This window comes from Accipiter gentilis, chromosome 29, assembly GCF_929443795.1.
Source record: "Accipiter gentilis chromosome 29, bAccGen1.1, whole genome shotgun sequence".
Lineage (NCBI taxonomy): Eukaryota > Metazoa > Chordata > Aves > Accipitriformes > Accipitridae > Astur > Astur gentilis.
Window position 1 is genome coordinate 3,904,671 of NC_064908.1, and position 12,716 is coordinate 3,917,386.

The 12,716-nt window shown below is 48.5% G+C and overlaps 3 protein-coding genes and 1 pseudogene across 4 annotated transcripts in view; 2 read left to right on the plus strand and 2 right to left on the minus strand.

Annotated features, from left to right (window-relative positions):
• SNRPE (small nuclear ribonucleoprotein polypeptide E) overlaps positions 1-12,716 on the minus strand; it is a 302,587-nt gene that overhangs the window by 259,565 nt on the left and 30,306 nt on the right. The gene's annotated exons all lie outside the window — the stretch shown is intronic.
• LOC126051937 (uncharacterized) overlaps positions 1-12,716 on the minus strand; it is a 183,807-nt gene that overhangs the window by 158,287 nt on the left and 12,804 nt on the right. The window lies entirely within an intron of this gene.
• Positions 1-12,716, plus strand: part of LOC126051938 (zinc finger CCCH domain-containing protein 11A-like) — a 67,342-nt pseudogene that overhangs the window by 12,830 nt on the left and 41,796 nt on the right.
• On the plus strand, positions 3,341-11,954 carry LOC126052337 (zinc finger CCCH domain-containing protein 11A-like). Its single transcript, XM_049832887.1, has 8 exons — positions 3,341-3,376; positions 7,067-7,136; positions 7,958-8,425; positions 9,084-9,157; positions 9,858-10,019; positions 10,502-10,660; positions 11,061-11,128; positions 11,690-11,954. The coding sequence occupies exons 1-8, from the start codon at positions 3,341-3,343 to the stop codon at positions 11,952-11,954; spliced, it is 1,302 nt and encodes a 433-aa protein (XP_049688844.1).

The following is a 12,716-nucleotide window of genomic DNA, read 5'->3' on the forward strand; positions in this document are numbered from 1 at the left end:
GTTGAAACAGCGAGCGCAGGAGTGATCAGTGATTCAACTGATTGCGCTGAACAGATAGGCTGAATTTGTTGCTGGGTGGCCGGTTGTCTCAGGGTGAAAGGTAGTCTAGAGATAATTTTCTCTTGCTGTCGCTTTTCATCTAAAAATGGTACCCTTCCAAATGGCTGCAAATTGACTCTTTCTGAGATTTACTAAAATGCGTTAGTGAGGAAGCTGAATCGTTGTATTAAATTGCTGCCAGGCCCCAGCATTGACTCCAGAAATGGAAAAAGAATGAGCGTGTCTTATTTAAGTATGCCTGTGTCGCCCAAGAGTAGATGTAGCACCTTTAGCAGTCCCCTTGGTTTGTAATTGATTCCCGATGCCCATTTGAACACGGAGGAGGAAAAGCTGGTGGACAGAGTGAGCAATAGAGGAGAGCCGCCCGCTAAAAATACGAGAAGGAAGGGGTTATACATTAAGGGAAAGCCACTACATTAAAAATTGGTGCTGTCTAAAAATTTGTTGAGGATTTGGGACGTGCAGGTACCGCTACAGCTGCGTGTGCTGCAGTCATGCCTGTTGGCACTGAGCAAGATGGAGAGAGCTTCGTTACTGAATGCAGTATGTTGAAGCACTCGCTGTTGCCTGGAAGAAGAGCAAAGACTTGCATTGTGTGGAACTTTGGATCTGTGGTTCACCTGGTGTGCCATATCTAGAACAAACAAACAAAAAATGAGCCGTGGCAAGCCAGGTACTCATCTGGGGACAGTGAGTCTTTGGTGACATCTGCAATCAGAGCGTTGTGTGTGATGGGCCATGGCTGACAGGCAGGGGTCATAGCTGGAAGTGCTGTAGGGGAGGGTGACTGTGCCTGTAACGTGTCTGTGTCAGCCGTCTCCCTGGACAGGGGGTTTAACAGTGGTAGTTGGATGTATGTTCCCAGCTCTCACGTTGGCAGTGACGGTGTGGCCGAGCCAGCGGGCTGTTTTTTCAGCTGGAAGAAGAGGAGCGATGGACTGCAACTGTGCCTGGGTAAACAAGAGCTGTCAAAGAGATTTGCCATAGACGTGGGTTGTTGCAGCTGCAGCAGTAGCAGATTCTGGAGCATCTGGAGAAGGTAGAGGGAGTTTTCTTTGTGCAAGTGATACCGTCCAAAGCCTTTTGATGCCAGAAATCAGTAGAAACACATCTGTTGTCTGGAACTTCTCAGTCGACCCCCCGTATAGCGGCGAGGCCAGCAGAGGCAACGGTAAGTCGGCGGCTAAGCGCTAGACTGAGGCGGGCCGGGAGGTTCCCGAGGCCCAGGAGCCCCGGGGAAGAGTGGAGGGATTGTGCAGAGCCGGCGGCTCTCCTGAGAGAGGCTGTGGCGGCGCGGGCGTTGCCGGGGGCAACCAGGCCGTGGCAGTTTGTGCGGCAGTTGGTGCAGGCGGGGCGCAGCCCCCGTCTTCCTCCTCCAGGCTCGAGAAGGCTACTTGAGCGGTGGGCATCGGCCTGGAGGGAGACCCAGGTATGGTTGCCGCTCGGGTAAAAGCTGTTTTTAGGAAAAATGTGGCAGCGCAGACAGCGGTCCCGTGTCAACAGGCAGCTGTCCATGTCTCTGGCTGCAGGGAGTGCCTGAGTCTGTCACTGATGGTGGAGGGCAGCGGGGACAGCTCTTGTGTGAGTTGTGACTGGGTGGATGATCTGCTCAGCCTGGTGGCAGAGCTGAAGGAGGAAGTGGAAAGGTTGAGGAGTGTCAGGGAGTGTGAGAGGGAGATAGACTGGTGGGCCCACACCCCGCCATTCCTGAGGCAGAGGCAGCAGATGGAGGGTCTGCAAGAAGCGGAGGTTCCCCTGCCCTCCTGCCACCAGACAGGAGGGGACCTAAGAGATGGAGGGGAATGGATACAGGTCCCTGCTCGGGGAGGCGGGCAAGTCCGCTCCTGGTCTCCCTCACCTTCCAGTTGCCCCTGCACAACAGGTGTGGGGCTCTGGAACTTGAGGACCAGGCCAGTGAAGATCGGGGTGTAGATGAAGTCCTATCTAGGGAGGTGCCTAGGCTCAGTTGGGCGGCCTCACGCATTCTCACATCCTCTGAAAAAAAGAAAAAGGAAGGTAATTGTCAAAGGCAACTCCCTTCTGAGGGGGATAGAGGGCCCAATATGCAGACCTGACCCACCCCACAGGGAAGTCTGCTGCCTCCCTGGGGCCCGGGTAAAAGACATTAGCAGGAAACTCCCTGGTCTGGTTTGGACCTCTGATTATTACCCATTGCTGGTTGTGCAGGTTCGTGGTGATGAGATTGCAGGGAGAAATCCAAAAGCAATCAAAAGGGACTTCTGGGCACTGGGACGATTAGTGGAAGGATCGGGAACACAGGTAGTGTTTTCCTCAATCCCTTCAGTGGCAGGGAAATACACTGAAAGGAACAGGAAAACACACCTGGTTAATATGTGGCTTGGAGGCTGGTGCCATCCGTGGAATTTTGGTTTTTTTGATTGTGGGGAGGTTTACATGGCATTGCGCTTGCTAGCAACAGATAGTTTCCAGCTATCTCAAAGGGGTAAAAGAATCCTCGCTCATGAGATGGCCGGGCTCATAGAGAGGGCTTTAAACTAGGTTCAAAGGGGGTAAGGGATAAAACTAGGTGCACCAGAGATGAGCCTGGGGGCAGCGTGCTGATGTTAGGGGTGGATTCTATAACCCAGCTCAAATGCATCTATGCCAGTGCATGCAGAATGAGCAATAAACAGGAGGAGCTGGAAGCCATTGTGCAGCAGGACAGATATGGCTTAGTCGCTATCACAGAAACATGGTGGGATGACTCCCATGACTGGAGTGCTGCAATGGTCTCTTCAGAAGGGATAGACAAGGTAGAAGAGGTGGTGGGGTGGCTCTCTGTGTTAGGGAATGTTTTGACTGTACAGAGCTACACGATTCTGATGACAAGGTAGAGTGCTTATGGGTGAGGATGAGAGGGAAAGCCAATAAGACAGATATTGTGCTGGGAGTCTGTTACAGACCACCCAACCAGCTTGAAGAGACAGATGAATTGTTCTACAAGCGGCTGGCAGGAGTCTCAGAATTGTGTGCCCTTGTCCTCGTGGGGGACTTTAACTTTCCAGACATCTGCTGGAAATAGAATACAGCAGTGAGTAAACAATCTAGGAGGTTCCTGGAGTGTGTGGAAGATAACTTCCTGACACGGCTGGTGGGTGAGCCGACCAGGGGAGGAGCCTTGCTAGATCTGTTGTTTATAAACAGGGAAGGACTGGTGGGAGGTGTGATGGTCGGGGGCTGTGTTGGACTTGGGGACCGTGAAATGATAGAATTTTCAATTCTTGGTGAGGCAAGGAAGGTGGTCATCAAAACCACCACGATGGACTTCTGGAGGGCAAACTTTGGCCTCTTCGAGGTACTGGTTGAGAGAATCCCTTGGGAGACGGTCCTGAAGGGTAAAGGGGTCCAGGAGGGATGAACATAAGAAGGAAATCTTAGTGGCTCAGGACCAGGCTATTCCCATGAGCCGCAAGTCGAACCGCCAAGGAAAATGACCAGCCTGGCCAAACGGGAAGCTCTTGCTAGGTGTCAAGAAATAAAGGAGAGCTTATCATCTCTGGAGGAAAGGGCGGGCAACTTGGGAGGGGTACAGGGATCTTGTTAGATCATACAGAAAGAAAATTAGAAAGGCAAAAGCTCAGCTAGAACTAAGTCTGGCCACTATTGTAAGGGACAACAAAAAATGTTTTTACAAATATGTTAACAGTAAAAAGAATCCCAAGGAGAATATCTATCCTTTAATGGATACAGAAGGGAATGTAGCAACCAGAGATGAGGAAAAGGCCGAGGTACTTAATGCCGCTGCTGCCTCAGTCTTTAATAGTGAGTCCAGTTATGCTCGGGGTACTCCAGCCCTTGAGCTGGAAGGTAAGGATGAAGAGCAGAACATACCCCCCTTCATCCAGGAGGAAATGGTTAATGACCTACAACACCATCTGGATACTCACAAATCTATGGGACCTGATGGGATCCATCCAAGAATACTTAGGGAACTGGCAGAGGTCCTTGCCAAGCCACTCTATCATCTATCAGCGATCCTGGTCGTCAGGGGAGGTCCCAAAGGACTTGGAGGCTTGCTAATGTGACTCGCATTTATAAAAAAGGTCGGAGGGAGGATCTGGGGAACTATGGGCCTGTCAGCCTGACCCCAGCACTGGGGAAGATTATGGAATGGTGTCCTGGTTTCAGCTGGGATAGTTAACTGTCTTCCTAATAGCTGGTACGGTGCTATGTTTTGAGTTCAGTATGCGAAGAAAGTTGATAACACTGTTGTTTTCAGTTGTTGCTCAGTATTGTTTAGACTATAGTCAAGGATTTTTCAGCTTCTCATGGCCAGCCAGGGCACAAGGAGCTGGCACAGGACACAACCAGGGCACCTGGCCCAAATTGGCCAACGGTGTATTCCATACCATGTGATGTCCCATCCTGTATAGGAACTGGGAAGTGGGGGGGCAGGGAATCGCCGCTCGGGGACTGGCAGGGTGTTGGTTGGCAGGTGGTGAGCAATTGCCCTGTGCATCATTTCTACATTCCAATCCTTTTATTACTACTGTTGTCATTTTATTAGTGTTATCTTTATCATTATTAGTTTCTTCTTTTCTGTTCTATTAAACCGTTCTTATCTCATCCCACTGGATGGGGGGGGGAGTGAGTGAGCGGCTGCATGATGCTTAGTTGCTGCCTGGGATTAAACCACAACAAACGGTTTGTCTTGAGAGCACTCACATGGCAAGTCCAGGACAAGCAGGGGATCGGGCCTGGTCAGCATGGCTTTACGAAAGACAGGTCCTGCTTGACCAACCTGATCTCCTTCTTTGAGCAGGTGACCCTCCTAGTGGATGAGGGAAAGGCTGTGGATGTTACCTACCTTGACTTCAGCAAGGCCGTTGACACTGTCTCTCACGGCACACTCCTTGAGAAGCTGGCGTCTCATGGCTTGGACAAGTGTACTCTTCACTGGGTGAAAAACTGGCCGGATGGACGAGCACAATGGGTTGTGGTGACTGGGGTGAAATCCAGCTGGGGGCTGGTCACAAGTGGTATTCCCCAGGGCTCAGTATTGTTGCCAGTTCTGTTTAATATCTTCATCAACGATTTGGACGAGGGGATCGAGTGCACCCTCAGCAAGTTTGCAGATGACACCCAGTTGGGAGGCAGGGTCGATCTGCTTGAGGGTAGGGATCTGGGCAGGCTAGGTCGATGGGCCAAGGCCAATCGTATGAAGTTCAACAAGGCCGAGGGCCGGGTCCTGCGCTTCAGTCACAGCGACCCCATGCAGCGCTACGGGCTTGGGGAAGAGTGGCTGGAAAGCTGCCCGGCAGAGAAAGACCTGGGGATGCTGGTTGAAGCCGTCTGAATATGAGCCAGCAGTGTGCCCAGGTGGCCAAGGAGGCCAACGGCGTGCTGGCCTGTATCAGAAATAGTGTGGCCGGCAGAAGCAGGGAGGTGGTTGTTCCCCTGTACTCGGCACTGGTGAGGCCGCACCTCGACTACTTGGTTCAGAGCTGGGGCTTTTTAGTCTGGAGAAGAGGAGGCTGAGGGGAGACCTTATCGCTCTCTATAACTGCCTGAAGTGGGGGGTGTAGTGAGGGGGTGCTGGTCTCTTCTGTCAGGTGGCTGGAGGTGGGATGAGAGGAAATGGCCTCAAGTTGAGGCAAGGGAGATTGAAGTTGGATATTAGGAAAAAAATGCTTTACTGACAGGGTTGCAAGACAATGGAATAGGCTGCCCAGGGAAGTGGTTGAGTCACCATCCTGGAGGTATTCAAAAAGCACGTAGACGGGGTACTCCAGAACATGGGTTACTGTGCATGGATGATGGTTGGACTTAATGATCTTGAAGGACAATTTAAATTTTGGAATAAAAGCACTTGAAGAAATCAAATTGGAGAAACTAAAGGAAAAAACAAAAAGCCAAGGTGGTGAGTTAATATCCCCTACTTGTAGTGACTACTATTGTTTCCATTTCATGGCTCCTCAACCAAAAGGTTAAGTAATAATTAGGATAATTCAGACACGTTAGCCTGCTGGTGCTGCCTTTTCTAATGGAAACCATGCTTTTAGGCTTCCAGGCCCTGGTTTGATTGCAAATATTTGGCATTTGTAGGTGCTCAGTTTGTTGTGTTGCAGTAAAAGGTCCAGAAGGGGTTTTTATCAGCCTGACATTAAGCCGTAGCTCATCATGTATTACACCACCTTACAGACCCTCCAGTGTGCTTAATTGGACTCTCATGTTCCTGAAGTTGAGTGAGATTTGTGAATGAGCTAATGTGTCGACAGCACGTGGCGGAAGTAGCGGTTGGGTGAAGTGCAGTAGCAGCAGAGAGAAAGGCTAATGTCAATACGAGTGTCAGTATGCAAATAAGGGGATAACTGGGAAAACCAGGCAGTAATGCAAGGGCAGACCTATAGAAGATGGTATTATACAAGTAGCCAATTTTTGAAGCGTTGACCAGGCTGACGGTGGCTCTTGCGGACAGTAGCGTGATACGAGTCTGTGTATAAGTGGTGCTGTTCAGATCTGCACAAATTCCTTTGAAAGGCAAAAACCGTGTGGCACTACTACTACGCGTAGTCACTCGTTTCTGTGGTTTGGCTACCAGAAGAGTGCCTTTTGCCGGGACGTGGGCTAGAAGGACAATGCTCTTAGTGGCTACTGGTTTCTGTGCAGTGAAGAGATTAGTTTTTGTTTTACGGGGGGAGCCTGTGATTCAACTGAATCTTGGCGAGAGGATGGGAAAACAGAAAGCCTCCAGAGGAAGAGCTTTTTGTGAGGCGTTGTTCGGGTGCCCTCATCTAAACGTGACTATGTTGAAGGGTATTTTTGCTGCGTGCCGGAGGAAAATACATTTTGGCAGAGATGTGTATTGACGGCAGGCAGAAGTGGCAAATTTGGTTATCAGCTGAAAGGCAAATCTAAGAAAAGATCCCCGGAAGCATGGAAGTTTGTGGCTGACTGTTCTAAAATCCGCCTCCAGAGAAACGTTCTTAAAGTATTGCCTGTTTCCTCTCTTTCTGAAGCTGGTAAAAGTGTCCTTACGCTAAAGCACAAGCTTGCTGACAGGCTGGGGAAGAAGACAGAGGTTCTGGAGAATGCTGACAAAGCACCAAAGAGAGGTACAGCTACTAAGCAGACATGGGGATTTGATGCACAGATTTTCTGTTTAGGTTTGCTGTTTGTGCTTTCTTCTAGTGGTTCTTTGTGCGTGTTGGTTGCGGGCTCAAGGTAGCTCTGAATCCCAGTGAAGTGATGGCTCTCATTTCGAAACGTGAACAGCAAATGGAGATCTATGCAGCCTGCCGAACTTTTTCTGTTCTCTCTTGTGGTTCAAGTCCCCAGGTCTCTGAAGGAGAGGCTAGGACTGCCCTCTGAACAGAGCCGTACAGAGACAGGTACGAACTGGCTATTAAGTATGCTTTCCCCTTTTGTCTTTCCATGAGCTTTCATACAGCCCTAAAAGTGAATTTAAAAAACCCTGCCTGATTCCTCTTGCTTGAGTGCTGAAGCTGTCCTGTTTAGCCACTGTCAGAGATCTGGCTCTAGGAGGGGGTGTTGTCCACTTGTGCCTCATCAAAGTTTCCGCTTGAAAACTGCTGTGAACCGTCAGAAGCTGCAGTATGCTTACGCACAAGTAGGACAGAAGCACTGCCAGGAGCAGGAGTTTGAGATGCGAACAGAGAGACAACTGTCTGAGAAAGTAACGAAATAAAATAAAGTAATGCTTTTTGTGTCGCCCCTCTCACCGGATAGCACTAGTTTTCAAAATACAAGTGGCTTAAAGGAGGAGAATACCGTGCAGAATGGTGCTGTCCTAAGATGCCTTCTTGGGATCACGCAAACCTAGTTTTCCTTAGTACTGTGACAGATTTTGGAGACTTTAACTATTGCTGGGCTCTGCTTAAATGTTGGTGCTTCTCTTTTTTGATGATGATGACAGAGAAGGCTGCTAAGCCAGCAGGAGAGATCCATGTGAAAGCACTGGAGGAAATTCAACTTGAGAGCACTAATAGGAGACGAGGAGAACCTCAAGTGAAACCCCAGACTGAAGGACGTTGTAAAACAGAAGATGCCAGCTTGGGTGCAAGACCTTCCCTGGCTGAAAAAAAACACAAGCGATTGGAACGAGAGAAGCAAAAAACAAAAGAGTTTGCTACCAAGGCAAAAGTTGAGAGCGAACCCAAGAAGCAGAGCATACTTGCTCCGTCTGTGCTCAGCCAAGTGCGCCCGGCAGAGCCGTCACGTAAAGCCAAGCCAGCAGGAGAAGTGCGTGTTAAAACCTTGGAAGAAATCAAGCGGGAGAAAGCTCTGCGGATGCAGCAGAGTGGAGGAAAAGTGCCAGCTCCACCGGCACAACCTGAACCTGCCCCAACAGGGAGGAGGTTGTTACGGATCACAAAGCTAATAGGTAATAAGGTGATTTGATACCTGCCCTGGTGAAGCGCTTCCCCTGTCAAGCAAATTCAGTTTCCTCAGGTTTTGCTTTGCTTTTTCCCTCTGCATATCGTAGAGGGTAGAAGAGTTTAAGGCTACAAAGTCAGAAGGCAAGGCAGTGCCAGAATATGCAACCATATTATTTTCCATGAATCACGTGATAGCTTTCTGTATTTCCCACTGGAAAATTCTTCCACTGAGGGGCTTTGTAGCCTAGTTTCTTGCTTCTGTTTTTTCTGCCATCCGCTTGTGGTATGGGATCTTCCCTGGGCTGAATCCAGGCTTACCTTCCTCTTTGGCATATGTGTTGTTTAATGCAGTTATTGATGTATCTATGTTTGCAAAGCATGTATCAACTTCTTAATGTGAGGGCCAGTTTTTGTCAAAATTGGCAGAGCACTAAAGCTATCGTTAAGATTATATAAGCCACCTAAAAAGAGAATAGTGCGATTGAGGGAAGGAGAGCTCGAACGGTGCAGGGATTGCTTACTGTAGCCTTTCCCTCTGTCCCATTATTAGACGTGAGGAAATAAACAGAACAAGGAAACAGAGGTAGCCAGGATTCTTTATTTCTGCTGTTGACAAAATGATGATCTTTTTTTTTTTTTTTTTTTTTTTTGCTTGTTTTGAAGCACCTGGAAGAGAAGAAAAGATGACAGTGGAATTGAGCAAGCCTTTTCCCAAAGCTGTCTCTGCACCTGCAGAGGTGAGTCCTTTGTGAAGACATACATCTATCTATTCATACAGTTTTGGATACATTTTGTTATGTTTTGTTTGTAACTGGCTGCATGCTCCCAGTTTGAGTGTGTTCCTACCTTTCTGCACTTGGTAAGCGCTGCAGTGCTGTCGCAAGTCCTGTCACTCCTTTGAATAGGATTTCCAGACAATGTGTTAAACCCCAAGCTTTGAATTAATCTTATTATACCTGACAGTGAATAAGAAACCCTATTAGCACCAGATAAAATCTGCAAGGTTAATGTTTTTCGTCTCCGTGACTTTATCTGTGAGACTGGAAGAAGGAGATCTTAAAATCCTGGGCTAAGAACTTTAATAGAAAAGGCTAGAGGTTTGTATTAGAGGAAATGAGTCTGTCAGGGAATGCTGTCTTGGGGGAGCTTGTATGGCTTCCTGTTGCTGAAAAAGAATGTAATAGATTACAGCTAGAGTCTTCTGCTCTATTGAAGAAACTTGCTGTGTTGGGAAGTGTAGGCTTTTGAAACTATTTCCATAGCAAAGCATGGATCTTGTCACAGGGAACGTTTTATGGGGAAAAATGTCAGGTCTGAATGGTATTAACATGCTCTGTTCCACATGGAGCTGTTTCAGAGGGATTGCTACTGAGATTTTCTTAATGAAATCTCCATAGATTTTTGTCCTCTTAGTCCTCTTCTATTGTTTCCCTGTAGCCCTCTGATCAGAGTGCAACTAATTCTAAAGTTCAAGTGAAGAGCCTTGAAGAGATAATGTGGGAGAAGCGGCAACTGAAGCAACGCCAAGAAGAGAAGCTTCAGAAGGAAGCAGCTGCTGTGCTGTCTCCTACTGAACAGGCAATCAAGGATAGAACTCCAGCATCAGGGAGTCCTGAATCCAGTGTGGTTTCAGGGTCAGCTTATCAGCTTCCAAAGAGGATATGGGTGAAATCTCCGGGAGATGGGGTGGAAAGCCCCGGAAAGGGTGCTGCCGTATCACAAGGAAAAGGGGCAGCCCAACTTCTGGAATGGAAAGCTGAAAGTAAGTGTTGACTGTATGTTAAAGAGTTACTTTAGGTCATGCTTTGAAAGAAAGGCAGAGGGTGACAATTTTCACGTTGTAACTCTGGCTCCTTTTTGTAATTTCTTTGCACCTTCTTATAGCTTGTTGGTAAACAGAGTTTACGGTGTGGAAAATACTGCTGAGAATCTGGGAAATGGCAGTGTACTTGTGCTGGCTAAATACAATTAACTAGAAGGGTTGTGGTGCTGTTAAGAGAACCTGTTTGTTGTTTTTTTTTTCCTGAGGCAGAGCAAGACTGTATCAGTTCTCTCTTCCTTTTACTCTAGCCAAACCAAAGGGGTGCCTGAAGCCTTTGGATGGGAAAGCCACCTCTCCCACAAAGCAGCCACTGAAACGTAAGGCAGCCGAGAGTCATCCGTCTGCCGTGGCGGCTGTGAAGCCACTGAGTGCCACTGGTGGCGACGGGAAGGAGCCTTCAGCTAAAAAAGCAGCTGTGGTAAGGAGAGCGGCTGAGGCAGTAGTGGGTCCCTAGTAAAATTTATGCCCAAGTTGTAGCCTCCTCTTGGAGAAAAGATGGAAGACTGAAATGTTCTACGGGTCTCCGTTCACTTTTAAATCCAAAAGTGGTCGACAGGACGCTCGTAGTACCTTTCTGCTCTTTACGAGGTGAATGGCAGTGTTTACATAATGCTCTGCCATGTCCCTTAATTGCTGCGTTCTTTAAGAAGACCCAAGGTCGTTAGTAAACGTTAAGGGAATGCTAACTTTTCTTCAGGTGTGCCCTGGCTCTGTATTTTGGTTAAGGCTCAGCACTGCCAGAGGAGAAGCAGCGGAGGAAGAATCTGCAAAGCAGTCTTTGACCTGTGTATCATAAAAACCATCTTGCTTCTTCCTAGGCCCTTGTTCCGGCTTTGCCAGAGGGCAGCCTCTTCTCCATAGGCGGGAGAGGAAAACCCCAAACCAGGTAACAACCACAACTTGTTCTTTCGCTTCATCAGTGTGCCTTTCACGTGAAACGAAGGTTGTTGGTCTTTTTTTTCACACGTGGAAAAATGAGAGTTTTGAGATAATTCATGCCAAAATCCAGCAGAGGAAAAACTCGTCTGAAATAATAAGTTTCTAGGAGCTGGCTGGACTGCTTATCTAGATCCTTGTCTGAAAATGCTGCAAGTTGGTACAGCTTTTCAGTGGCTTCTTGGGTTTTCTGAACGCCTGCGGAGGTTGACTTGGTCACCCTTTTGCAGTCAAATTAGTAAAGGTGGCAAAGTGCCTGTGGCGACAAAAACGGAACCTTCTTTGCCAGACCCCAGATGCTGTGTCTTCGCGGATAAATCCCCAAACTGCAAAATGTACCTGCTGATACATTGGACTCTAGAAGCAGCCCCAGGTTAATTGAATAACAATCCCTGCGTAAGGCTGAGGGGTAGGAGGGATTAACTACCATTTTAAGAGCTGGTTTGCAGAAAACATCTCTCTGCTTAAGGAATGTCATACACTGATTTGCTCTCTTTCTTGTTCTTCCCAGTCCTGAACTGCATCCTGGAAGCCCGGCAGACTCTGTGGCACCGTCAGAGGTCTCAAGCTCGACCTCAGCTTCCTCAGGAGTAGCAGTAAAGACAGAGGGGTTGAGCTCCACAGGGGCCTGGGAAGCCCCCTTCTCTGTAGAAGACGACTTTGAGCAGTTTCTTTGGGAGATCTCAGGAGGCAAACTGGAAGAGATAATTGACCCGGACCCAGAGAAGGATGAGGATGAGCTCCTCATGGAGCTTGCTGAAATGCTGGACACCTGAAGCGCATAGTCTTAAGGCTTAAAATAAAGAAAGAAATAAATGGAAACTGATTCTTTTGTTGGATACCCAGAGGTGATTCTTTTTCTAGCTGAGGCTTTGCAAGGAGTCTTAAAGCACAGGTGAACTGGTAGACATTGGGAGTATCTGCACGCAGTTGTCTTAAGATTCCCTGCTGGTCAGACATGCGGTCTGAATTTGTGACCCTGCAGAAGACAGCTGAGACTGGGGTCTATTGTGTACCCTGCCACCAGGGATCGTTTTCCCTAGCAGCTACCTTTTGAATCATTTTCTTAAAGTTTTGAAGAACTTGAGTCTCTTCCTACGAGGATTTGTGAAGGTGGGGCGGCCCTCAGGCATTTGCTGCTGGCAGAGGAAAAATCGGTTGTCGGAGTGGATTGTCAATACTTTCTCTTTGGAAGAAAACACTTGCGTGCTTTGATAGTCCACTGTGCTGTCTTTGTTCCTAGAGGAAAGGTCTGAAACCAAAACTGAGCAAACTGCTGTTCCGGCTCCAGAAGGGTCACCCAGCCCCAAGCTGCCGATGCTTTATCCTGCCAAAGGACTTTCTCCCGCTGGGAGCAAGCATGGAGTTTCTGCCAGCATGGGTCGGTCGGTCGGTCGGTCGCTCGTGGACTTTGGGAGAGAGGAAGAGCGCGCGAGAGCCCGGCGAGGAAGGCTTTCCCCTCGCTGCTTCCCTCCTCCTGCTCTGTTGTCAGCCTTCACTGTCCCCGGCCTAGGCTCTGTCCGTGGAGACGAGGTTTG